Genomic DNA, 27,646 nt, shown 5'->3' on the forward strand with positions numbered 1-27,646 from the left:
GTAATTAATTATTCCATCATTTCCCGGGGATGGAGGGGGTGCGGAAAAGGCGCATGAGCTCAATGCTGTATATTGGAGCCCGATTCCAGCTCTTTCTTGAGGGCAGAAAAAACGCCAGGCGGCAAGCATTTAACAACCGCCAGGCTTTTCTTCTCAAGCCCCGCAGCAGCCACGTGGCGCCTGCCCGAGCTCCCGGCTCACCGGCCACTATCCTGCACCGCTCTCCGGGATGATTCGCGGCTGGGCCCTCGCCAGCCGGAGTTCCGCGAAGCCCAGAACCTCCAGGGCCGCGGCCACCAGACCCAGGGCTCCGGCCCCGAACCCAAGCGGCGCAGAGCGCCCAGGCGACGCGAGGTGCCAGCCTTCCATTCGAGGGACGCCTGGCAGGTCGCCGGAAGTTTTCCCCGGGGACAGGTCTTGGCAACAGGTCCGAGGCGAGGCCGGGTGGAGCCGAGCTCCGCGGCTGCCGGTGAATCAGCGCCGCCCAGCGCCGGACCGGCCCTCCCAGCCAATGCCACACCTGGTGAGGAGCAGGCAGGCCGCTGACCATCAGCCACTTAGGGCTCGCCTGAACTGGAGAAAGGTGACATCATCGTAGCTGGGAGGTTTCCGAAGGCTTCACCAATGGGAGACCGGCGAGGTGCTTGCCTGCTACAGCTCTTGGCCAATACTAACAAAGCAAAAGGGGGCCCGGGTTGTTGGTATAGAACCAATGGGAAACAAGGAAGGAGCACGAGGCGGAGTTGCGAATCCTGTCACCAATTGGAAAGAGGGGGTGGAGCCCGGGCCTTGTCAAGCGTGACCAACCAGCGAGAGGAGCGGACTTTGGGGGGTGGAGCCGTGAAGCCCTCTCCCAATCGCACAAGTTTGGGGGCGGGGCATTCTTTGGGGGGCCCAATGAGGAACGCGGCCGAAGCTGGCCTGTCAAGAGAAGGGGCTGGGGGCGGGGAGATGGTGAGTCGGGGATAAACACTCCGCGGCGGTGGCGGCTGCTGCTCTGCTCCGGGTTCTGTCACGGTGTCGGCGGTGCCCAGCTCACTGGCCCCCCTCCCTCTCTTGTCGAGCGTGGTTGCCAGAGAGGCTCCCTCAGCCCTGCTCCGCGGTGTCCACAGCGGGCTCCATAGCGGTCCGGCGGCGGCAGCGAGCCCGTGGGCAGTGGGGGTTGGTCCCGTGGCTCCGGCCCCCGGTGCAGAATGGCGGCGGCGGTTCGGATGAACATCCAGATGCTGCTGGAGGCGGCCGACTATCTGGAGCGGCGAGAGAGAGGTGCACGGGGACGGGAAGGGGTCCACTCGAACCGAGGCCGGGGGTCCTGTAGGGCCGGCCTCAGGTCCGGGCGCCCAGCCGCTCCGGGGGTGGTTGGAGGCGGGGAGACCGCGAGCGCTCCCAACCCCTCCGGCTCTCCCCACGCGCGGTCCGAAGGGAGGCCGCCGCTGCCCTAGAGCAATGAATCAGGTGGAGAAGGGGCTTTCGCCCGCCGGGGTCCCGAACGCCGCCCCTTCCGCAGTCCCTCCCGAATGGGTGGCCGGGGCCCCCTCCGATAGCCTCCCTGGTTTACCTCACCCGGGCTGGTCCCGGCCGGCCCCCAGGTGGGTCCAGCGCCCCAGTCTCCTGGGCAGAGGAGCAGCGCCTCACGGTGCTTGCCCCGCACCTTCGCCTGAGGCTGGTTCCACTTAACCCGCACCAACCTGCTGGACGTTGCCAGTGGGAAACCCAGGCTGCGTGAGCTTAGCCACTACTGTGTCTTTCTCAACAATGAGCAGCTGGAATCCTCTTTACACCTGCTCCGAACTGAGGGTATTCACACAATGTTGTTTTTGTTTTTTTTTTTTTTAAATCATTGTTCTCAGAATTCCACCTTACTCCATTTAATTATTTCCACAATATTCTTTTAAAGATAAATAAAGGAAAAAGGAAATACTGTAGAGAGGAGAGAGTATTAAATATTCTGGGCCCATTCATTAACTGGATCCTCCTGTTTTCTAGAAGCTGAACATGGTTATGCCTCCATGTTACCATACAATAACAAGGACAGAGATGCCTTAAAACGGAGGAACAAATCCAAAAAGAATAACAGCAGTAGCAGGTAATTTGGTAAATACTTCTTTCTGTCTTTTAGATTATATTGTAGGTGACACAAACTGCTGAATGTAAGTTGCCTGTTGTGATTATAACCCTATAAAATTACATTGTGGCCGTCATGATTCAGTAATGTACACATGGACTTAAGACCCTGTAGGAAGCTGTTTCTGTTTGGGTTGAGGGAACTGAAAAGAAAAATAGAAATGTTTTACACTTTTTATGAACTTTATTCAAAATTTAATTTCGCTTTTCTTCCCTTTTGGAACAAAAAAATCTGTGAAAGCTTCAAGTGAGATTAGCAATGGTGACAATATTTTCCCTTCAGAAGTTGCAGATCAGGGCAAGTTTTCTATAAGTCAAAATGCTGGACATTATCCATTTCTTTTACTTTTCGTTGTAATGATTTTATAAACACATTAAAGTACCTGATTTGGCATAAGTGGTAGGATCTCATACTTGACATGTAAATTAAATACAGTGGTTTGTTTGATACTCTAATTTGTCACCTCTATTTGTAATGGCAAAGAGGAATGATTGAGGTTAAAACCTACCTCTTTAGTGATAGAGGAATATATAATACCGAAATATTAATATGCTACAACCTTTCCATGTTAGTCTTATAGATTGTCTTATACCATAGTTCTTAAAAGCTGTGAATCTCACTGGAGATTTGGTTAATGGTCAGTTAAATCACATATTAAAGTCCTGTGCATAGTTTCTGGTACATGTAAATAGTCCATCAATGTTACTGCCCTTTTTCTCCCTTCTTTGCCCTTAAAATGTAGTTGGCTAGGAAATTCGTTTTATTAGATCCCTTCAACTATACCTTTCCTGCCAGTAAATTAAAAGCATTGATTTTTTCGTCACTGGTTTAGAATCCTCATCCCTCCCTCACCCTCATGAATAACTCCTTGCAAGTATCTATTTGATATTCTCTGTGGCTTAATACAGACCAGGAATTTCCCACTTAAACCTAAAAATCACTTGTTCTTGCTGCGTCTTCTGTACTTGGTTCACCTCATTAGTATCGTTGGTGGAACCACAGGATGTGAGCAGCATTACTTGTGCCATGCCCTTGAATAAAAATGGCACATGAAGAATCAACCTGGTAATTACTTGGTGGGTTTTGCTTGTCCTCTAATCTTAGCATTACCTGAAGGTGGTAGCCTGTAGTTTTGTGCATGGATATGAAGGCACTTTAAGAAGGTTGTTAATACTGACTTGTAATATGCAATGGTATAAAAACAATTAAGCTGTGTTGCATTTTAATACAGTATTTTTTTTAATTTGTTTAAAAGAATTTTGAGGCCTTTCAGTTAATTTTTCTGGAAAAACATAGTCCATTTTGGCTTTTATTATTGTCCACTAATGATTTGAGAGGAATTGTCCATGTTACTTATTTAGGCTTAATACCTTAACACCTTATTTTTTTCCTTAGTTTCACAGGAAGGTTGTAGGGGATGTTCACTAGTGGGGATAAAAAAATGAGATGTTGAAGTGGTTTGGTCCCAAAAGGTGATTAGGAAAGAAAAATAATAGTAGTTAAGAATCTTAAGCCAAGAAATGGATTCTTTCTAGTAGAAAGAATCAGTACTATGCCAAAAAAAAAAAAAAGGGCTACAAATTCTTCTGTTAATGGGTTGGTTTGCTTTCCATGGTTAGAGACAGGGGATTATCACAGTTGTCCATATACTTGACTGTTAGTGAGTTAGTGTAATATATTCAGTAGTGTAAGGATTTCTGAGAGACCATGATTAAACCATGATTAAACCTGATTCACACGTAGCACCAGGCACACGTGTGAGGCAGGAGCAGGTAGTTTTCTTTCAGTGTGATCATTTCCTTCATGACCCATTTGGAATAGCTCCTTTTTTGAGGAACAAGCAATCATAACGGAGAAAGCAGCTTGACCCCATGGTTTGAATCAGCTTTATATCCTCAGCCATGTATGGTCAGAATTTTGAACTGAGGTAAAGGATAGGGAGAGATTACTGCTGGTTTACATAACCCTTGGATAACAGTTTACTCTTGTTCATACAGGTTGAAAATGCTGTGCTTTTTGCTTGTAGAGTCTGGGGAGGTACTTTTCCTTGGACAATAAAAGATAAGATTTAGCCACATAGGAAACTTCTTGGGAACTGAAAATGCAGATCTTATTCACGTTTCTCTAGTTGCTTATTAAAACAAAAACGAAAATGAAATTGTGAATATCAGTTGTTTTTGAAATTATCCGTAGGAAGATGGAAGTTTCTTTCCTACTGATTTTTGAAGTCAATTACTAATTATTTAGAATTGAAATCTAGAACTTTTTAAAAGTGTGTTTTGTTCAATGAGTAAAGCAAGCTTTGGCACTCATATGAAAGAGGAAGTTCAGGACTTGCCACCCAGTTGTTTTATAAGACAGTGGCTAGAGTGGCCTGACATGAGGAGTCTTTTTGAACCCAAGGATCTTTCCTGGTTATCTCAGATACGCCATAATTTGATTTAGTTATTTTTTTATTAGAGTGTATTTTTAAATGGTGAAATTTGACCTTTATCAGTGATTCCAGAGTTATCCATTGTTTTCCATAATCACATGGAAAATAGTTTTGACACAAGGTATCAATGTGTTCTTATAATGCTTTAATTAAAAATGTAAATGTTTACCCATCAATGGAGGTGGCTGGCATCTCGGAACTCATCATTTTTTAAAGGGCTGCTTTTTATTAATAACTCAGTTTCAGTAAACTGGATACCCTTCAGTAATGCTCTAGCCATTCGCTATAAGTCCCCCTTGAAAAAGCACCATGTGTTTAACACTCTCAAGTAATCAAAGAAAATCTGTAGTTTTAAAAATTTTGTTCAAATTTTGGAAGAAGTTGTGCTTCCTATGGAGTTTGTTTAAAAGTTTATTTTGGGGATTCAAAATTTTACATGAGTATATAACTCTATTAGTTTATCTATATATTTTCAAAGAATCCAGAAATATTTTGGTAAGAATTTCCTGTGTACTGTTATTTTCTACTGTCTTCTCAACCTGTTCACTTTCCTCTCCTCCACCTACAAGGGATGGTCCTTGTCTACAGTGAAAGAGGGTAATCTGAACCAACTGTTGGCATATACTTTCATCCATTTTATTTTATTTATTTATTTATTTATTTTAGACAGAGTCTTGCTCTGTTGCCTAGGCTAGAATGCAGTGGCACCATCTCAGCTTACTACAGCTTCTACCTCCCGGGTTTAAGTGATTCTCCTGTCTCAGCCTCCCGAGTAGCTGGGATTACAGGCATATGTGACCATGCCTGGCTAATTTTTGTATTTTTAGTAAGGAAGGGGTTTCGCCATGTTGGCCAGGCTGGTCTCGAACTCCTGACCTAAGTTGTCCACCCACCTCAGCCTCCCACAGTGCTGGGATTATAGGCGTGAGCCACCATGCCCATCTACTTTCATCTTTTTAAAAAAATCTGTCAGACTTTGAATTTACTAGTCCTGGTTAAAGTTAAAATGCCACGTGCTTTAGAGCCAAAGGTTTGCCGTATATGCCAGATACTTGTTAACTATAGTATCCTGTTGGCCATTGAAGGCAATAAACCTTCAGAACAATGTGACTGGAGAATGCTGAGGGATAACCAAGTGAATCAATGTAAAGCTTTTATTTCTTTTTAATTGAGATGGGCTCTTGCTGTGTTGCCCACACTGGTCTCCAACTCCTGAGCTCAAGCAGTTCTCCTGCCTCAGCCTCCCAAAGTGCTGAGATTACAGGTCTGAGCCACCATGTCTGACAATTTTAAAGTTTTGTTTTGTGTTGTTTTTGAGACGGAGTCTCCCTCTGTCGCTAGGCTGGATTGCAGTGGCACGATCTCAGCTCACTGCAACCTCCGACTCCCTCGTTCAAGCGAGTAGCTGGGATTACAGGCGCCCACCACCACGCCCAGCTAATTTTTGTATTTTTAGTAGAGATAGGGTTTCACCAGTTGGCCAGAATGGTCTCAATTTCCTGACCTTGTGATCCGCCCGCCTCGGCCTCCCAAAGTGTTGGGATTACAGGCATGAGTTACCACGCCCAGCCTAAAACTTTTAAGTTAACCAATTTTGGATTGGTTTGAATACATGAGGTCCATGTGTTGTTTACCTAGAAAACAAATATTCTAAACTTAAAATACTGTCATTTTCTCATTTATTTTTTCTTTGTGAATAAAAATTGATTCCCAAGGTCCTTGTGGAAGAGAAGTTTAATGCTAGGTTGGAAATTTCTCATTTCAAGACAACCTCCTCATTTCCTCCGCTATCCCCCCACATTTGCTGTCCTTACCCCCATTCTCTGACGAGTGAACTTGGTGGTGGTGCCCCTGATGTAAATAAGTGGCTGAGCACTCTTGAGGTGGTATTCCTCCATGATAGCTGTGAGAATATATCTCCTAAGCCCAGTAAGGTGCTGATTATTGATGGCCCAACAGAATTCATGAGCTGAACCAGGGAGTAAACTCCTGAGCTGGTTAAACTCCAGAGAATTTTCATAAGAAAGGTCAAGATTCAGCTCCTTTATAATGCTGGTAGCTTCTTCCAGATTTATAACTGGTTAGGAAGGAGTTGTGTGAGGAGGACACTAAAAGGGCCACATTGACTTCTTATAACTTTGTGGTAACTTGTCCATAAAGTCTTAGGCCAGACCTTGTCTTTAAGGTCAGCCATAAATACACTAATCATATGGTTTCATATCTATCACACCTTTCATCCGAGGCTCTCTAATCAGTTTTACAGTTGCTACCTCATTGGCCTATACTTGTTCAGTAAATAATTGGTAATTATTTTTATTCTCATCTTATAGACAGGTTAACCAGTGACAGGATGGTAAAGAATTTTATTTATTCCACAGCATATCAGTGGCAAAGCTGGACTTCACATTTCACTAACTTCTGCTTTAACCAACCTGTCATCTTTATGTTGAGCTGAGCTTTGGAAACCCCTTCCTAAAATCATTTGGTTGCTATTTAACAGTAGCATCTTGTACATGATAGTTACTTCAGGGAGTCAGAAGATTGGGGAAGAGGGTTATTTTACTATTTAAAACAGCATAGTCAAGCAACTTTACACAAAGTTTTGGTGTATGCTACCCCTAGGGAAAACTGCAGGGGTGGGGTAGGGATGCTACCTCCATTGTTCTACCCTTAGCCTAAAGAAGGCTTTGTCATATTATGTAACGCAAATTCCCATTGCTTTGTGCAGCTGTTTTTGTATAAATAGACCCCTTTTCTTCCTTGTCTTAAAAGGGATTATTTTTCCACTAGAGAAGGCATGCTTCTTGGTTTGTCTCTTTACCTTAAACTCTATTTTAGGTATTTACATTTATCTAACTCTTCAAATGGACTAATTTTTTTAGTAGAGCCCAGTGAATTTTTCTCCCTTTCTACATCTCTCCTATCAACTTCGGAGAGAAGGAAGTTAAAAGAATTGTGTTGGTGTTGAAGTAGTTCTTTAAGACAAAAATATCTTATTCTTCTTTTATTGTTCCCTCTTTCAGATCAACTCACAATGAAATGGAGAAGAATAGGTGAGTTGGGGATTTGGGAGGTGGAATGCGGGGAGCTTTGTTGCATTCTCTGTTCATTAAGTTCAAACTTGGTTGCTCTTTTTGACTCTTCCCACTAGTAACACCTGATTTCAGAATTCACCCAGGGCCCTCTAAGCAGCATTGCTCATAAATTACTTAGGTAGATATAGAGCTTGCCAGTTAAAAGACTACACCCCTAACCCTCACCCCCACCAGCCCACTACTGAAGAAAGCCTTTGGATGACTATTCCACAGACCAAAGCATTTTAGTAAGAGGCAATATTTCCACAAATAGTGTTTTTTAAAAATTACATGCTACTGAATATAATTGGCAATGTTATCTAAAATATGTATACATAGATATATATACACAAACATAATATATGTGTGTAATATTAACACGTGTGTATTAACATGTGTATGTATGTATATTTGCAGTTTACTTGTGAATGAAGAGTCTCAAAATTCAGGCAAATGTATGCATAGCAAAAATTGGAGATGGTGCCTAACTAGAGGAGGCCTACCACCCTCACTGGGCTCCATCTTGCCACAGCCTGAGTGGAATCTCTCTCACCTGGATTGCTTCTTGCTGCTTACTTAAATCTTTATTTTCCAAATCCAGTTGCCCCTCCTTCATTGAGGCCGCTGAGTGGTTCTCAACTCTGGTTGCACATTAGAATCACTTGCAATGCTTTCTGTGTATTTTTAAACATATTTTTATATTAAACACATTATACACATAGACTTGTAGATTTTTCTGGTGAGAGTAGAGAACAAAGTTTTATTTCTGCTGATTCTATAAAATAACTTTTTATTATAGAAAATTTCAAATCTGGCCAGGTACAGTGGTTCACACCTGTTATCCCAGCACTTTGGGAGGCCAAAGTGGCTGGATCACCTGAGGTCAGGAGTTTGAGACTAGCCTGCCCAACATGGCAAAACCCTGTGTCAACTGATAATACAAAAATTAGCCAGGTGTGGTGGCACGTGCCTGTAATCCCAGCTACTAGGGAGGCTGAGACAGGAGAATCACTTGAACCCTAGAGGCGGAGGTTGCAGTGAGCTAAGATCCCACCACTGCACCAGCCTGGGCAACAGAGTGAGACTCTGTCTTAAAAAAAAAAGAAAAAGAAAAAGAAAAAAAAAATTTCAAATCTACAAAAGTAGAGTGACTAATCAACTCCTATGTATCCATTACCCAGCTTCAGTAATTATCAGCATTTTGCCAGTCTTCTATAAGCAAAACCACCTCTCCCCATGGAGTATTTTAAAGCAAATTTTCTTGTATATCTCTAGTAAACACCAAAAAAAAGCCACAAAATACCCAAAACAACAACAACAAAGAAAAAACACTTGGTTTTACCATACTGAAAAAAAATTAATGATAACTTTCTGTGGAGCTTTTAAAAGCCAACAAACAGACAAACAAAATAATGCCCAGACCTTACCTTTAGCAATTCTGATTTAACTGGTTTGGGTTGAGGCTCTGCACTCGTATGTTTCAAAAGCTCCTCAGGTGATTCTCATGTGCAGCCATGGCGGAGAACCATTGAACTAGCCTCATTCTGGTCTCTGAGCTCCCATCAATTTGAAATGCGGGCTACCCATCCAAATTGAGTGCTTTCTCAGTGCCCTGCATGAACAAGAAAAGGATGTGTAATGATGGCTCTTTAAAGACGTGGTTATTTCCTGCCAACCCTCTTTGAAAAAGGAGCCTGACTCTGAAAGTCAGGATCTGAATTATATTTATGTTTCATCAGTGAAAGGGCAGACCAAACCCTTCCCAGGCAGGTAGAATTCTAGAAGAGGGCGGTTAGCTTTACTCCACTATGGAATTTCGTGTGTGTGTGTGTGTGTGTGTGTGTGTGTGTGTGAGATGGTGAGTGTGCCTCACTGCACATATGCTTCTGCTCATCCCTTTGTCTTCCCTTTTAATTGTTCTATGATCGTGACTGACCATGTTTTAAGTTGAAGCTTCCTTTATGCTTTAGCTATTTACATATCATGAACTAGAAACACAAAAGTATCTCTTAAAGTGGAAAGGTAGTCAGTGTGGCTTCTCTTTCTCATCTTTAGATTTTCTCTTCAGATTCTCTCCCTTCTTCCTGCCTTTGCAGTGATGTGGGTAAACCGGGACTGTTTCTACTAAAAAGTCTTCTAGTTCTTCACCCCTCTAATACTTTACTTTGGTATTTATTATTATTATTATTAAAATTTGATTCCTTCACATAAAGACTTACTAAAACTTTGTGACTTTTGCCTCTGCAGGAATGCCACAGAATGTCAATTGTATTATTTATTTTAGCACCTCAGGGATGTTTATTTTTTGTCTATGGTGGCCCCAGAACTTGTGCGTGTTACTGGGTATTAAATGCGTTCCTAGTAGGGTATTAAATCAGCAAGGTCCTCATCCAAGATAAATGTGCAGTTTGTCCAATGGTAAAGATGCAGAGACAGTTTCAGTTAATATACTAAGTGCTAAGATTGAGGTGTGCACAAGAAGCTGGAGGTAAAACGTCTAGAAGAGTGGACGTGAAGTCACCACTAGGCAAGCTGCCTATAATTGAGCTTGCTTCCATAAGACCAGTCAATTTTGCTTGTTGAAGGGTTAGTTATCTAGTTTCCTTCTTTTCTTTTTTGGAATTTGGTCTTTTAAGGTCTTGATAGTCTTTCTAGTCTAGAGCATGTGAACAGAAGAGAAGGAAAATCAGGACTCAGTTTACTTAATTTAAGCAAGCATTGGTTGCTGCAGTTCAGGGGAGGTTAAAGCTGCTGGGCTCCCCTCTCTTATTAGTGTGGATGTTTACGAACTTCAGGGTTTGGAGGTCAGTTGAACAGCTGTTTTTGTACTCTTCCTGGTTTTAGTAGCTGAGTTCTATAAAAGAATACCACTCTGGTAAATGCTAATACACTTTAGCCATTTTTTACCTGATAACATTGCATAAAAAGGTTATCATGGCTTTCATTGCTTCTCGGCCTTTTGGCTATAATCAAGTGTAAAAAGATTGCCATGGGTCTCAAAAAAAAAAAAAAAAAAAAAAGAAGAAAAGGCAACTTAGGAAAAGAACTTCTAACAATGGGATTTTCCCTTTTGATATTGCAGAGCTGATTATACTTGGGTTAGTTTTCTTGAATGGAAACCTTTTCTATAGCACTTTAGAGATCCTAAATAATTAGTGTTACTCTATGTTATCAGGACTCAACTGTAAAGATATTATACCCAACACCAACACTTTGAAGTATCTTCGCATTGGTGGGACAATAAATGAAAAGACTTCTAGAATGGTGGTGGTAGTATTCTCTACTCAACAGAATAGGTGTTGAGCACCTAAGATGCCATGTAGTAGGTGCTGGGACTACAGAGTCCAGTAAAGGCTACGCACTGCTGTGGAGGAGCTCAGATTAATATCACTCTACAGGGGGTTTGTCAGTCAGCACATGGCCTGTGTTTCTCTGCATTTTAACTAATTTTCTGGGTCTGAGCTCCTAAGAAAACACCCTCAGGGGTGTGGGGGTGGCGGGCGGTGTGTGTGTGGTTTTTCTTTTTTTAAACTAATCTTGCAGAAAATTTTGAGAAATACAGAAAACAATACTAAAAATTTAAATCATCCATGGTTCTGGCACTCAGAGAAAACCAATGGAACTTGGAAGTATATCTTTCCAATTGTTTTGGAAAAGAACTGAAAATACAGTTTTGTGTGGAAAGTTAGAAAATTCAGAAAAGCACAAAGAATGTAAAATCACCTGTAATAGGCCTCTCAGAGGTAACACCTGCTAACATTTGTTCTATATCCATCTAGACTTTTGTGTACAGTTTTTTTTAACCAACATGGGATCATATAGTAATAATTTGTAGCATCTTTTCCAGTTATAAACATTTACCAGTGTCATTAAATCTCCTTTTCCAACATTACTTAATGTCCAGTATTATATTATATGAATACATTAAACCTCGTGTAATCAGTCCCCTAGTTTGGATTCTTCCCAGAACCTAAACAATGCTTTCTTAAACCACCTGTAGAAAAATCTCTGTCCAACGTCATAATTATTTCCTTAGGATAAATTTATAGCTGTGGAATTGGTGGTGAGCACGTTTTTAGGATTGCTGGATTGTCCACCAGGCAGGTTATAGGCAGTATTTTCCCTACATTTCACAAGTTGATGTTGTAACTTAAAACCTTTATGAGTTTGATAAGTAAAAAATAAAAAACACCCACACAGGCAACTTGTTTTAATTTGCACTTCTTGTACTACTAGCATAGTTGAGCAGTGTTGATGTCTTTGACTCTGTGCGTCTCTTTGTGCAAATTGTCTATTCAATAGCGTTTGCCCAATTTTCTACTGAAGAATTTATCTTTATTTTGAAAAGTTTCAGTAATTTAAAGGACATATATGAAAGATATTGACACTTTTTCTATCACATAACTGTCCAGTTTGTCATTTAGCTTTACAGAATCAGTCTTCCCTCACTGATTCAAGTTGCTGCCTTTGGTGTATATTTAATTTTTGTTTATGGCTAGGTCTCCTTCTAGACTTATTCTTCCAGTCCATTGATCCATCTCTTCTTTCTATGCCAATACATACCCTTGCATTCTCCTTTTTTTATTTTTCCATGCTCTTATCTATTTTCACCAGTTTATTTTTCCTGAAAAAACTTTATGAATTCCCCAACCCCTAAATTCTTTTGGGAGTTTAAAAATTAACATTGCATAATTCCAATATAAGTTAACCTTGAAAAGTTCATGCTTATATATTAGATCTTTTCATCCAGGATTTGGTGTGTGTCTTTATTGAGATCTCTCTTTATTCAGATCTGTCTCTAAGCAAAGTTTTGTAGCGAAGTTTTCCACACAGGTCTTATACATGTCCTGTAAAAGGTATTCCTGGATTTGTATATTTTTAGATTGCTATTGGTTTCCCATTTTAGTTAACTAATTGATTATTGTTGGAATATAAAAATATTTGAATATTTTATTGTTATATACCCTTTATTGATGATAATTCTGCTATATCTTTCTCTTAACTGAGAATTCCTCCACTTTAAAATAAAGCCTTTCAATGAGCCCCTCAGCAAATGGAGACTGAGCGAACACATGTAAGCTACAGCCAATAGGTCAGGAGCCAGGTGGTAGAATAGACTCTTTTTTCAAAAGATGGCTCTGGCATTTCCTTTAATAGTAGACATCTATTTTTCTGGAATGGTGCATATGCAGCTCTTGCTGGAATTAGGTGCCTGGTCTGGAGCTACTACCTCTGCCAGAGTCTTCTGATCCTGTGACAGAAGATTTCTGTGTGGCTCCATGGGGAAGACTCCGCAGCCCAGTCTAAGCTGTTATTTCCATTTGATCAAACAGTATTTCAGTGGCATCTGGTCTGGCATGAGAAACTAATTCAGTCAGGTCTCTTCTGGAAGAATATTCTAATTGATTACAGGTCCCTGTAATTGTTCCTTTTGGATTTTGATTTTTCGAATGACCAAGTCCCTTATATCAGAAGGGCTGGGGCCTGACTTTTGCACTGGGCCTGAGTTGTGGTATGTGTTGCATCACTCTTATTGTTTCTGAACTTTCTTGACCACATTCAGATTTCACTCTGGGATGTTGTAACAAGTCCATGTTTGTTGCAACATGGGGTAAGGTTATTACGAAGGAGAGACACAGGGATCAGTGTATAAATCCAGTCTATATTGATGGTCTGGAGAAGAACTCACATTTGTACCACAAGAATCATCTTTCTTATACTATAACCCTTGAGTAGATGACACCTGCCTTTGGCAAGACTTGGAGGAGAGACACACGCTGGTCATTTGACCAATTTCTAGTCTCCTACCTGGAACTCTGGGGCTACTCCCTGACTTTTTGTCATAGGCATTAATAGTCAAACAGTGGGATAGAGCCAACAAGTATGATTATAATATATATGTTGCATTTGAAAATTAGGCTCTAAAAAGGAAGTATTAATGAGGTGTACTTATGTATTTTATACTTTAATAAAGAAGTGATCTTATCTCTCCAAAATGTAGCCACTGTGAACTGCTATTTATGTATTATTCACTGAATATATTAATATCTTTGTATTTTCTACAAAGATTTATCAGCACAACTGTGAGAAATCTTCAAAACCTTTTAGGGTTCCAATTAAGTTGGTAATAATGATGCACTTGGCAATTGTTTATAAAGGGATCATTTTAGAGAAAGAAGGAAAGTATTTTTTCCCTTTTCAAAGCATGACTTGTCATCTTCACCTAGTAGGGCTTTGTTCTCAATGCAGAATCTCTTGTGACCCTTGACACTTTAAGGGATTAATTTTACGAGTCCCATTAATAAGACTTGCTCCTTCTTACTTTATACTAAATACCTTCTTTTCCTTATTATACAGCTCATACATACCCATATCTAAAATTATTTTTGTTCAACCTCCAATTATCTTATAGGATTTAAGATGCTATTTAATTGGGTAAGTCTGTGCACCCACTGAGATAGGTGATAAAATGGTGAAACCTCAAAATAGGCTATCCTGTTTAGGGTGATCTATTTGGAAAGGAAAAGAAAGTTATGATAGGCTATGAAAACTTGGAAATAAGTTAAGTCAGATGGGATGTTTGAGGGTGAGGAAAAAGAAAGAACGTGTTTGGTAAGAACAAAGGGGAGCCCATTCTATAACTTTAGGTGGGAGCTGATATCTGTCAGGGTTTGAATGTAGCTCCTACAAATCATTCTGCAATAATTCATCTACATGTTTGAGCACTCCAACTAAATTTTAATTACCTCAAAGGTAGGGACTTGATCTTACTCAATATTGTATCCCAAGACTAGCTGGGGGCACTGGCTCACACCTGTAATCCCAGCACTTTAGGAGGCCGAGGTGGGAGGATCAGTTGAGCCCAGGAATTCAGGACCAGCCTGGACGACATAGTGAGACCCATCTGTACCAAAATAAATTAATTAATTAATTAGCTGGGCGTGGTGGCGTGCACCTGTAGTCCCAGCTACTCAGGAGGCTGAGGTGGGAGGATTGCTTGAGTCTATGAAGTTGAGGCTACAGTGAACTGTGATGGCACCAGTACACTCCAGCCTGGTTGACAATGCAGAAAAAAAAAAAGAAAATATAGCCTGTGACCTAAGAAAGCAGCAGAACATAACATAATAGTTTTTTTTTTCTTTTTTTGAGACAGAGTCTTGCTCTGTCGCCAGGCTGGAGTGCAGTGGCACAATCTCAGCTCACTGCAACCTCTGCCTCCCAGGTTCAAACGATTCTTGTACCTCAACGTCCTAAGTAGCTGGGATTACAGATGTGCACCACCACACCTGGCTAATTTTTGTATTGTTAGTAGAAATGGGGTTTTGCCATGTTACCCAGGCTGGTCTCGAACCCCTGGCCTCAAGTGATCCACCCACCTCGGCCTCCCAAAGTGATGGGATTACAGGCATGAGCCACCGCGCCCGGCCCAGCCTGTTACACTTTCAATGAAGAGAAGTAATCACAGATAACAGTGCTTCCCTCAGACACACACACACATACCCACATACCCCTCATTTGGTACCACTTCTGGTCTTGATTACATCCAAGTCAGAAAGAACTTTAAGGATAGTATATTAAGTGCAGGAGACACTATCTACAGATAGCACCATCTGCCTAATAATCCTACTCTGTTAAATCTATTCCCCAATTTGCAGATCTACTAGCCTGAGAGAGATACATAGATAGAATCAAGGAAGCATGGTCTGTGAAGAGCTACCGTCAGAATTGTCTGAGACACGCAGGTTAGCCCAGGTGCCTTCTATCAGTGCCAAAGCTCTGGTAGGAGCTGGTGCCTCAAACAGCTCGGCACTTTCTTCATTAATAACTTCCTTCACTTGGATGTTTACTTTCCGTAATTCATGGCTGGCAAGAGTTAAGGAAGACTAACAACAGAAATATGTGGTATCTGAATATATTTTATATTTAAATCTTTAATCTGTTTGGAATTTATTTTGATGTTAACCTCCTCACTCTCTTGCCATTTTCTGAGTAATCCATTCTTTCCCCAAAGATTTGTGGCATTATCTCCTTTATGTGCTAAATTCCTATCTATTCTTAGGTCTGTTTCTGGGGATTTCTATCCTGTTCACTTGATTTGTCTGCCTATTCCTGTATTAGTACTACACTGTTTTTAATTATTGAAGCTTTATAATACAATTTAATATCTGGTACAGCACATTCCTCCTCATTATTCTTCTTTTTCAAAAATTTTGGCAGTGTCTCACACATCTATTCTTCTAGATGAAGTGTAGTCCCAGCATTAAAAAGAACACTGTTGGGAGTTTTTTTCTTTGAATTGTGTTAAATTTGTAAACAAACTTGAGGAACATTGACATTTTTTGTTTGGAGGGTTCATATCCAGGAATCTGCTATTTTTTTCATTTACTCAAATATTCTTTGTCTTTCGACAGAAAGTTTTATAGTTTTCTTCCCATAGATCCTTCCCAATCTGTTTTAAATTTGCTCCCCAGTATGTTATACTTTCTTCTTGCTATTGCACGTGAGATATTTTAAGATCTGTGTGCTTGGACTTCGCAAGTCAATACGTATTTGCCTCTATTTTTATTTTCCTTTGGCCCTTGCAGTAGAGGTCAAGGAGGCAGGCCCAGGCTCTTCAGAATGCTTGCTCCTGCAGCAAGCAGAAGTGAGGCAGCTGCCTCTCTCCCAACCGTGGAATCCTTTCTACCCCTGCCTCTCCATGATGTGAATAGGAAATAAAGGAATCTTTTATTTTGCATTCATTGGCTTTATAAAACCCTTGCTAATTTTGTAAATGTAAAGAAATAGTACCTTTAGCATAAGCATTTTCTGTGTTTCCACAGAAAATGGATTAGATTTTCCATTAATTATTTTAATGACAAAAGATGTCCATTTTCTTCAAGGAAGCATTCAGAAAAATGGATTTTGCCAGTTAGCCTCTGTCTGCCTAGTGAGACATTTTTTAGTTCCTGTTGATTGTAAAAGGAATATTATAGGGCCATTATTATCTGTGTTTGCTCACAGTAAATCTCCTTCTACAGAGGAAGCTAGGATTGAAAGGATAACTGCTACCACATACAGAGTACTCCCTGTCAGACCCTGACCCAGGGGCTTCCATACCTTGTCTCAGTCAGTACCCATGGCAGCCCTCCCAGGGAGGCACTTGTCACCCTCTTTCTACTAATAAGGAAACTGAGGCTACACAGAGTTAAGTAATTTGCTCAAGGTCACACAGGGAGTAAGTGGCAGAGCCAGGATCTCAAACATTTACTGTTTTTTTAATACTAATTTTTAATTTTTGTGGCCATGTGGTAGGTGTGTATACTTATGGGGTGCATGAGGTGTTTGATACAGGCATGCAATGCATAATAACCACATCACGTAAAATGTGGTGTTCATCCCCTCAAGCATTTATCCTTTGTGTTACAAACCATCCAGTTCTACTCTTCCAGTTATTTAAAAATATACAATTAAATTATTTTGACTATAGTTACCCTGTTGTGCTATCAAATACTAGGTGTTATTCATTCTTTCAAGCTATTTTTTTTTAAACCCATTAACCATCCCCATCTCCTCCCCACCCCCACCACCTTTCCCAGCCTCTGGTAACCCTCCTACTCTCTATATCTGTGAGTTCAATTGCTTTGATTTTTACATCCAACAAATAAGTGAGAATAAGCAATGTTTGTCTTTCTGTGCCTGGCTTATTTCACTTAACCTAATGATCTCCAATTCCAGCCATGTTGTTGCAAATGACAGGATCCCATTCTTTTTATGGCTGAATATTGCTCCATTATGTATATGTACCACATTTCTCCAGGCATTCACTCTTAATCACTGCATTAATGTTTGGTTGCATAGTGACTGAAAGAGTCAGAATATTTTCTAAAAATTTAAAATAAAAATCAATAAAATTTGGGATACTTAAAACTTACTGAAGAGAAGCTATAGTTGTACCTAAATTCGTTATTACTAGTTATAGGCCATACTTGCTTGGGAGCATGACTTATTATAGTTCAAAGATTGGTTTCTTTATGCCGCTGTAGACCAAAGGTATATCAGCCTATTCAGAATAATTAAAGTTATATTTCTGAAGAGTCAGAAGGTGAAGTTTGTTAAAGTTCATGACCTAAGTACAAAGCAGTGTGGATCAGTGCTAAAGGAAGAGGCAGCCAGGAAGCTGGGAGGTAGCTCTTGGCAACAGAGCGAAGACTGTCTGAAGAAGATGTGATGGGAAGAGAGCCAACTGCAGGGGTCAGATTGAGGTGTCAGGTGGCTTCCTGTTGAGGATATATGGCAAAACCCCTGCTAGTTCCCCAAACGGGAGTTTGACCTGGTTTAAAATGGGACAGCAGGGCAGGGAAGTAGTCAGAACTGAGAAGACAATGCTGAGATGGGTGGTGGTTCTGCTTGTTTTGGATCTGGGAGCTCCGTGGGTACTCAGGGCTGGCAGAGGGATTCTAGATCCCAGGAGTTTGTGTGTGTGTATGTGTGTCTGTTTATGTGTCTGTGTGTGTGTCAGGGTTGGAGAGCCTTGGTAGGAGCTGTACGTAACAGAGGGGTCTGTTTGCTTTTTTTGGTTGAGAGATTGGATTTCACTACTATATGATGGAACTGAGTCTACTTAATATATTTCATTGCTCTCCTGTGGTTGGCCCGGGCACCAGTGTGGGGATGGCTGCAGGCAGTGGCATGTGGGCAGGGGGCAGCCATCAGGCTGCAGCTGTGAGGTGCCAGAGAAGGCCAAGGCAGACCCTGCCAAAGACAGAGTTGGCTTTGGGTCTCTGCAAAAATCCAGAAAGAATTCTGGTCCTATTTTTGTAGAACTAGGCCAGAAAACACTGAATGAACAAGTATGAGCCTCAGCTGGAATTAGTCAAATGGCTTATTTCTAGTTTCACAACTAGGAGTGTTCTTTGGAAACCCACATTTAGGTAGTGAAAATTGCACTTTCTGGGCAAGACTCCTATAAGGCTAGAAATGACAATGCTTCAAAAGATGACTTTATTATATTTTTATCAGTGGACAAACTTCCTAAAAAAATTCACACACTCATATCTGCATATAAACCAACATCATAAAAGTACTAATATGACAATCATGCAGACTGAATCATGCAGTCTTTGCAAATAACAAGCTGACTGAAAAATATCCAAATATAATTTTAATTTTTGAACTTTTTCTTCTAATTCGAAAATTAGCTCACACCTGTAATCCCAGCACTTTGGGAGGCTGAGGCAGGTGGATCGCTTGAGGCCAGGAGTTCAACACCAGCCTGGCCAACATGGTGAAACCCCCATCTCTACTAAAAATACAAAAATTAGCCGGACGTGGTGGCCGGCACCTGTAATCCCAGCTAATCAGGAGGCTGAGGCAGGAGAATCTGTTGAGCCTGGGAGGCAGAGGTTGCCGTGAGCTGAGATCACGCCACTGTACTCCAGCCTGGGCAACAATAGCGAGAACTCCGTCTCAAAAATAGAAAAAGAAAAAGAAAATTAGTCTATAAGTTTTATGACAAGAAATAAATTAGACAAATTTATAAATGTATAAATTATACTTTCTCATAGTGTTTCTAATAACATCTATTTTCATGGCTCTTGTTGAAGAATATTATCCAAGATTAACAAGTATGTTTTACATACAAGTTTTCTTCCCTTCCCCTCCCCGTCCCCACCCGATGCAGTAGTGGGAGGAGCAAACCTGTAAGGTGAGTCTTTGCTATGACTCTGCCACATGGACAGGTTTTCAGAACAAGTGAAAGACTTACAAAATAGTAAAACCCGTGTCCCATTACCTCTTCCTAGCTCAGAAAGGAATGCTGTACTCCCCAAGCTTGCCAAACCTTAGAGTGCCCTTGGAGAGTTCAGGCTACTTCCTCATGACCTAGAGGAGGCAGGAGGCTCAGAAGGAAGGAAGTCTGATGCCTCGCTTACTAGACCTGCCTTGGGGGAACATCCTGAAGTCTCCCTAGAGAGTGTGAATTGACTTCTTACATTAATATCATGCATATTCACCTGTCCTATAGCTTTCTGAAGCCATTTCCTTTTTTTGGTCTACATTTCAACTTTTGCTATACCAGTACAATTCTTAAGAGGAAAAACGGCAAACCTATAAGGCATTGCATTGTTTCCCAATTCAGCTGGAGGGTAGCCTCCTAGACTCCAGGAAGCTCTGCTCCAAGTAGGTTGTGTGTGGGCAATGAATGTTATCTAAAACCTGAAGACTCTGAGCACTGCTGAAGGTGCAAAGATGCAGTAGAGATGGACTCTGTCCTCTAGAAGCTTAAAGTCTAGTTGAATAGACGACATAATCCATTCAGCAAACACTTATTAAGCACGTATGTGTTTGAGGCACTGTGGCAGCACAGCAATGATTAAGCTGCAGTCCTGACTTTCTAAGGAGACTGCAGTGAATCGTTAAGTAACAATTACAAAACAATTCAGGCAGTACAGTGAACTTCCCAGTGAATAGTATGAACAAGTGGTGCTGAGAAAATAGAGGAATCACTGTGAGCTAGGATGGCTTGGGAAGGCTTTAAGGAGGTGGTAAGCTTAAGCAAAAACCCCAAATCTCAGCTGTTTCTTACATTCACAGAATCTTCCAGGTTCTAGAATAAAGCACAAACCATTTCAAGGAAATGTAAATTTCTAAATTGGAGCAACTCTTGTGCTCTCTCTTCAGTCAGTTGCCATGTCTGCTTCTTCATCTAGCTCTTTTCCCTCTCCCACTCCGTGCCGTTGCATCGGTCTGACATACTCCAAGAACAAAAAGTATAAAAAATGACTCAGTAAAAACCCCCCTCGCTTCCTTCCTTATCTCTGACTGTTCCTTGCCTTCTCCCTGCCTAGCCAGTTTCTTATGTGTCGTTCCAGAGTTTGTCTACATACAAGAAAACATGAATATAGATTCTTGTTTTCCTCCGCCTTTAAGATAGTATGGTATACTTACAGTTTGGAATCTTGCTTTTCTCCACTTCACAATATATCTGGAAAATCTTTCCTAATAGGACATAAAGCACATTCTCATTCTTTTTGATAGCTACATAGTACTCCATGGTGTGGATGTAGCATAATTTATTTAACCAGTTCCCTCCTGGCTGGTCATTTGGGTTGTTTCAATCTTTGCTATTACAAATAAAGCTTCAACAAATAACGCCACAGATATATATGCTCCTTGACTTATGATGGGGTTATGTCTCAAAAAGCCCATCATAAATAAAAAACATCCCAAGTCTAATATGCATTTAATACTTCAATAAACTCATTATAAATTTTTAAAAATTGTAAATTGAACCATCGTGAATTAGGGATCATTGCTGTATATAGTATTTACATATGTGAATGACCATATAATAGGAGATATTATTCCCTACCCCAACGCTTGTATTATCAACAGACTTAGCTTTGAAAACCTTGGATTTTGCTTCTCATTGGTTTTCACCAGAATTGTCTGGTTCAAAATATGTTTATTCAGCAAGAGGTCATTGGTAGCATTTGCCATAGCAAGGGCTGGGCAACTTCACACTCTTTTAGAACTCATTCTGCCTGGGGTGCTTCTGGCCCACTGTGAAATCTCAAATGCTGCCATGGTCTTGTTTTCATAGACGGGCTCATCTTCGCTTGTGCCTGGAGAAGCTGAAGGGGCTGGTGCCACTTGGACCCGAATCAAGTCGACACACTACGTTGAGTTTATTAACAAAAGCCAAATTGCACATAAAGGTAAGTGTATTGTTGGGATGCTGCTTTATCCTTACCTGTTCAGTGAGGGTTTGTCTGTTGTTATATCTCCAGGACAGTCCTCTCCCCAGAACTCCTCCAGTCTGGCTATTGGATGAATCACAGGTACCTCAAATGCAACCTATTAAAAACCTAGCTGAGTGTTTCTCACTCCCATGCACCAGAGGTTAAATGGTCCATCCAACTCTCCATCCAGTTGTACAAGCCCGAAACTCAGGAGTCCTTGATAGCTCCTGCTCCTTAACCGTATATATCTAGGCCATCTCCAAGGCCTAAATATTTTACAACCTGGTCTACTTCCATCTTCATCCCCACTGTCTACTGCAATAAAATCCTCAGAGGTCTCCTTGTATCCCTCTGGGTCCCTCCCGTCTGCTTTCCATACGTCCTGAGAACAGTCCTTTCAAGGTGCAAATCAACATGCGACCTTGTTTAAAATTCTTCTGTGGCTCAGGACAAGCTCTATCACCTGGCCTGCCCCAGGCTCTGCCTTGCCTGGTCCTCACCTGCCTCTGCAGCACCATCTTGTTCCCCAAGTCCCCTTTCTCCAGCTCTTCTTCCAGTCCCTGGCACTGTCATATTGTCTTACTTTAGGGCCTTTGTCCATGCTGTTCCCTTCTACTTATTCTTCAGATCACAGTGCAAGTCTGTCTAGCTCAGAGAATCCTTCGCTGACTTTCCCGACTCAGTGACCTCCTTCCTGTGACAGGTGGTCCAGGCACTGGGTATCTCTTAGCCCTGTCATAACTGACATTTGACAGTGGTTTGTGTGACCACTGGGTTGTCTCAGTCCTTAGACTGTATGCTCCACGAGGCAGGGGACTGGGTCTTTGTGTTCACCTCGCAGCCCCAGCACCTCCCAGGGTGTTGGGCACAGAGTTGACACTTTCTATGCTGCCTGAATAGCAAAGGGTAAGGGGAGTTGGATTCAAAGTCTGCAGAGCCAAAATCCCTGTTTAGCATGTTCGTATAATCATATTATAGTTGGACAAATGTTACTTTAATTATGGTTAGTAGCCTACATTCATGACAATTCTGGGAGAAAACCTCTATTTAAAGCAAAACAGCTACAATTAAACAATCTTCTTAATTATCTGAAGAATATGAGAAGCTAGGGAGCAGATTTGTAAAAATGAGTATTATATGGAAATGTGTTTTCTAAACTCTTCTGTTGGACAAATTAGAATCAGGACATCAAAAGGGACTATTATTTCCTGCTAACAAACAGAAGTTAATTGAGATTTGGCATGACACAAAAAAGTGCTTATGTAATTGGGACATGTACTTGAATAAACATAGTTTTAAATGGAAGCATGTTTCTTAAGCTCCCGTCACGTGCAGTTTTCTGGTTCAGAGATCAGGTGTTCAGGGGATCGCTGCAAACAAGGGAGATCAGGTTGGGGGCTGCTGCCTGCAGTCTTTTTGATACTAAAACTGAGGGCTACCAGGCTGCCACCATGTGAGAGCTCTCCCCCGAATCCCTGTGACAGGACAAGTACCCCCAGCACTGGCGATGCTGAAGAGTCAGACGAAGCCAGGAGTCACTGGCCAGTCGACTTCTGTCTCAGGGAGAAGCTTGACGAGTGGCACCAGAAGGCGTCTGAGGAAGTTTGGCGCATTCTACTGCTAGAAAGGAAGACGCGGGGGGCATTGACCATTTAGAAATCTCCCTGTGGGGCCCAACAACTACCCCTTTGACTTGCAGAAACTTGAAGATTGTGACAGAAAAGCCGTTCACCAAATAGACCAGCTTCAGCGAGAGCAGCGACACCTGAAGAGGCAGCTGGAGAAACTGGGCATTGAGAGGATCCGGATGGACAGCATTGGCTCCACTGTCTCCTCGGAGCGCTCCGACTCCGACAGGGGTGAGCCCCTCTCACTCTCCGCCTGTCTCCCTTGTCCTCTCCCACTTCCAGAGCAGGGGTTCAGTGCTGCAGACAGGAGGCAGAGTGTAGGAAGAACTAAGACATTGGGTATGATGTAGAGAAGTCGAATAGTGTGACCTGCAGTGACAGGTTCCTCCTCCCTGCTAACAGTTAGGTGACAACCCACAGAAGGGTTTGATTGGGGTTGGTTTTCAGCCTGAGTTTGTTTTGTTTTGTTTTGAGGCAGAATCTTGCTCTGTCACCCAGGCTGGAATGCAGTGGTGTGATCTTGGCTCACTGCAACCTCTGCCTCCCGGGTTCAAGTGATTCCACTGCCTCAGCCTCCCAAGCAGCTGGGATTACAGGCACACACCACAATGCCTGGCTAATTTTTGTATTTTTGTAGAGATGAGGTTTCACCATGTTGGCCAGGCTGGTCTCAAACTCATGACCTCAAGTAATCCACCCACCTTGGCCTCCCAAAGTGCTAGGATTACAGGCGTGAGCCATCACGCCCGGCCAAATTTTTGTATTAGTAGAAACGGGGTTTCACTGTGTTGGCCCAGCTGGTCTCAAACTCCTAACCTCAAGTGATCCACCCGCCTCAACCTCCCAAAGTGCTGGGATTACAAGCATGAGCCACTGCACCTGAGTTTTCTGCAGAGCGCTTCCATCAGTGTTCTTCTCTCTTGTCCTCCCTGCAGAAGAAATCGACGTTGACGTGGAGAGCACGGACTATCTCACGGGTGATCTGGACTGGAGCAGCAGCAGCGTGAGCGACTCTGACGAGCGGGGCAGCATGCAGAGCCTCGGCAGTGACGAGGGCTATTCCAGCGCCAGCATCAAGAGAATAAAGCTGCAGGACAGTCACAAGGCATGTCTTGGTCTCTAAGAGAATGGGCACTGCGGCTGCCTCCTTGAAGGTTCTCCCTGTTGGTTCTGATTAGGTAACGTATTGGACCTGCCCACAACTCCCTTGCACGTAAACTTCAGTGTCCCACCTTGACCAAAATCAGCTTTGTAACTGTTTTCAAGGAAGTGCTTAGGATTGTGGGTTTCTGATTGCATCCACTAGCTTCTCTTTTACTCGCCATAAAAATTTGTCTCTGAGAGACTATACATTCCAATCAATTTGAAGCATCCAAGAATTCTTAGACCGAGTAAGCAATGTCCACATCTCAGCAGTCCCCCCTCTTTGCTCTCCTCGTGTCCTCTCCCAGACCTTTCTTCCAGTTTTCTGGCTTACTATGTTACTTGCCTAGGAGGAACGTCCAAGTGTGTCTTGTACTTAGGAAACTGAAGGAAACAAACTTTTGAAATTGAGATCCTGATCTCAGAACTCCAAAGTAAGCTTTGAAAGCGGCATTTAAGAGCACTTAACCATGGACCTCACCACCAGTGAGGAAGTCAGGAATACCTCTAGAAAACACGCCCTTCACACTGCGCATGCTCATTCCCCCGACGCACCGCGTGTGGATGGGAGCAGTATTTCTCACTTTAAAATGGACACCTTGATAGTGTGTCTTTGGGGTTGCACAGCTCATCAAAGTTCCAAATTGTTTGTTCTCACAAACAAAACGGTACAATCTATTTTTGTGCGATGTTCTTGGGACCTCGTTGTGTTCTGCTATCTCGAGGCACATTCTCCCCTCCAACTTTGTTAATGCTACTTGTCTCTGGAACATTTTTTTTTCCTACCTCAGAGATAAATGAGATCTCCATTTCCCACTTAACACAAAGTGATTATCCTTTTTTTCCCCCCAAATAAGTGACATTTGGTCCAATTATAATCTATTTTCCTATTGAACTTTCAGCAATAACTGAGCTGTGGCACTAGCAGCGCTAGTAGCCATTATCAGTGAAAGAAAAAGTCCACGTTTCTACTCTGTTGCAGGTGAACAGGAGAGGATGGTACACCGTTACTAGAACTCCTCTCCTTATTGATTATTTTTGGACACACCCAGAAACTTCTTTATGGAGGCTTTTGGGTTGATAGTTTAAAAGGCCGATTTTTCTTTTTGGTTATGATTTCTCCCTTAAGTGGTCTCCAACTTTGTAGCATTTTTATTTAAGCTAAAACAGAGCACATGTATATGTACATAAGACACATTAAATCTATAAATACTATTTATTCATTTTATATAAACTAATGTAATGGAAAAAAATTCTTATGACTTTGTGCTTTTATAGATGTTCTAGAAACTTTGTATGTAGGTATCTACAAAATTAGTTCATTCCCCTGAATATTTTTGCATTCACATTTTTGAGGTCTTGATGTTTTCAGCCTCTGGCGAATCTTTTTCATTGAATTTGAACCATTTGTAAAATCTGTGATGCTGAAGCAGAGTGTGTCACAAAGTGATGAGAACATTCCTAAAATCCATGGACGCACTGCGACCTAAGGGCTCAATGGCTGACTCGGCAGCGGGCAGCCACCCCCCCCCCGCGCGCCTGCTGGCCTGTGGTCACTCGCACACCACAGCCTGAAGCTCCCCCAGCGTCTGCACCTCGCACACAGCTAAGGTCAAAGTTCAAACGCACTCCCCACGGAAGCTCATTCTATGCCCGAAGAGCAATCTCAAAAAGCAAGATTACTTTTATGTGTTTTAAAAAATGATTCTTTAATGTATTTTTCTAAATGTTCTAATTGGAAGTAGTGGATTCTTAAATGATTCCAAAGTCATCTGTAATTCTTCTGTCTTTGTTTTTTCTTCATTTCAGCTTTGGCTGGGGGGAGGGGCAGGTGACACAAAGGATTTTTTTTTTTTTTTTAATTTTTGGAATCTTTTCCAACAACCAGCTAAAGATTTGCACTGAAATACAACTTGTATGCCTTTTGCATTTTTAAAGCCTGCTTCCTGGATTTTAAGCAGAGTGATGGTGTTCACAGAGCCAGCTCAGCCTGTAACATGTTTGAAAAAGATATGTCTGCACTTTGAGGTCCCTTTTGAATGCCATTCACTAGACCTCTCAAGCATTTTGTTTCATTGCTACATCCAAGCGCCTCACAAGTCCACGATGCAGGACAGCATCGAAAGCTCAAGACTTTGGAAAAAGCTTGTGGGCTTGCACTGGGGGAGGGAAGGGAACAAAATTTGTGTACTTCTTTGTTTAATTTAGAAATAAGGCATCCAAGAGATGCCATTATTTTCTGTGTTTCAATTGTTGTGCCTTTGAGTTAAACTGCATTTTTGTCTTTTGGTTGAAATCTGAAATGTACTGTCCCAATATAAAACAGTAATTATTTGACCTTTGCACTGTTTGTCTGGTCCTTTTCAATTTGATTGCATATAAATGTGGAACTTGATAGATCTCTATATTTTTAATGCACTTGTGATAAACTGACAGCAGGGTTAGACATTACTTTCAAAGCTCGAGGTAGACCGAGTCAGCATGCTAGACAGGCTTCTCTCTCTAACCAAAACTGTAATCTTCAGGACCAGCAAACTCAGCCCAAGGCAGCTAATCCCCTGACCCCATCCTCCGCCCCCGCTGCTGACCAGCAGCCCTGGTTTGCCAGTCTATCCTCTCTCATTCACTGATCCACCAGCCTGACTGCTAAGAGCTATAGTCTTTTTAGTTGTTTTGTCTTTTTAAGCAAGATGAAAACCTTTCTAGTAGGGATTTGGGGTTGGGAGGGGATGGGCAAAGATATAAACCCCAGCCTTTAAGACTTTGACAATTGTACGTAAATATAGACGTGTATAAATATAGGCACATGCATATTTTTATGTGAAAGTTGATTTTAAAAAACTAAAAAATCTAAACTGCACTCTTATTGATACCATCATAGTGCAAGTGGGAAAAATAAGAGTACGCAGTCTAATTTAATTTCATTCAGTGAGAAAGTATATATGTGTGCTTCTGTAACATCCTGAAAACATAGCTTTCCATCCCCTGTTGGCTTTGAATGGTGGGCCGAGCACCCAGGGTGTCTTTATTTTGGTTCTCTTTTGCTAAGCAGAGATCTTGAATTCTTCAAGGTGCTGATAGCAACTGCTGGCTCCTTTCTGTAGTCACACACCTAATGCTAGTTTAGGGATTCAAAATGCATCACATTTTTAGGCAGGACCTAGATTTTCCCAGTCAACCCAAGATGAAAATAATTTCAGTGTTGATTCAGAACTGAACATGAAGTAGCCCCTCATCCTGCAGTTGGCCACTTGAGTGTTTTTTTGTTTTGTTTATTTTTTAAGGTGGGCATTTTCCTTTAACCTCTACTTTTTCAAAAGCAACAAAGGGGCCTTGACCTAGGTTTCCTGTGGGCCTCTCTTCTGCATCCCCAAAGTGGCCAAGAGCAAATCCTGGGGGCTAAGAAAAAAGAAAAAAGTGTAAACTAGGTAGGATTGTGATGCTCAAAATAACCGTCTAGCAATATCTTAGAGCTTGAGAATGGATTTTGTGGGCTTATTTCTTCTTGCCTCTTCCCCATC

General features: G+C 41.8%; 1 protein-coding gene across 1 annotated transcript; it reads left to right on the forward strand.

Moving 5' to 3' along the window:
* Positions 1-644: 644 nt before the first annotated feature.
* LOC105483633 (MAX dimerization protein 1) lies at positions 645-26,470 on the forward strand. The gene is made up of 6 exons (XM_071076858.1): positions 645-1,266; positions 1,987-2,086; positions 7,583-7,612; positions 21,216-21,330; positions 23,054-23,213; positions 23,918-26,470. Exons 1-6 carry the CDS (start codon positions 1,194-1,196, stop codon positions 24,103-24,105), a joined length of 666 nt encoding a protein of 221 aa, XP_070932959.1. The 5' UTR covers positions 645-1,193; the 3' UTR covers positions 24,106-26,470.
* Positions 26,471-27,646: the final 1,176 nt, after the last annotated feature.

This window comes from Macaca nemestrina, chromosome 13, assembly GCF_043159975.1.
Source record: "Macaca nemestrina isolate mMacNem1 chromosome 13, mMacNem.hap1, whole genome shotgun sequence".
NCBI classification, from domain to species: domain Eukaryota; kingdom Metazoa; phylum Chordata; class Mammalia; order Primates; family Cercopithecidae; genus Macaca; species Macaca nemestrina.

Bases quoted from the DNA above. Each gene is read 5' to 3' on its own strand.
- LOC105483633 (XM_071076858.1), top strand. From the start codon at position 1,194: ATGGCGGCGGCGGTTCGGATGAACATCCAGATGCTGCTGGAGGCGGCC. The intron at 2,087-7,582 runs GTAATTTGGTAA...TCCCTCTTTCAG, and splicing joins AAGAATAACAGCAGTAGCAG to ATCAACTCACAATGAAATGG. The intron at 21,331-23,053 runs GTAAGTGTATTG...TTTGACTTGCAG, and splicing joins AAGCCAAATTGCACATAAAG to AAACTTGAAGATTGTGACAG.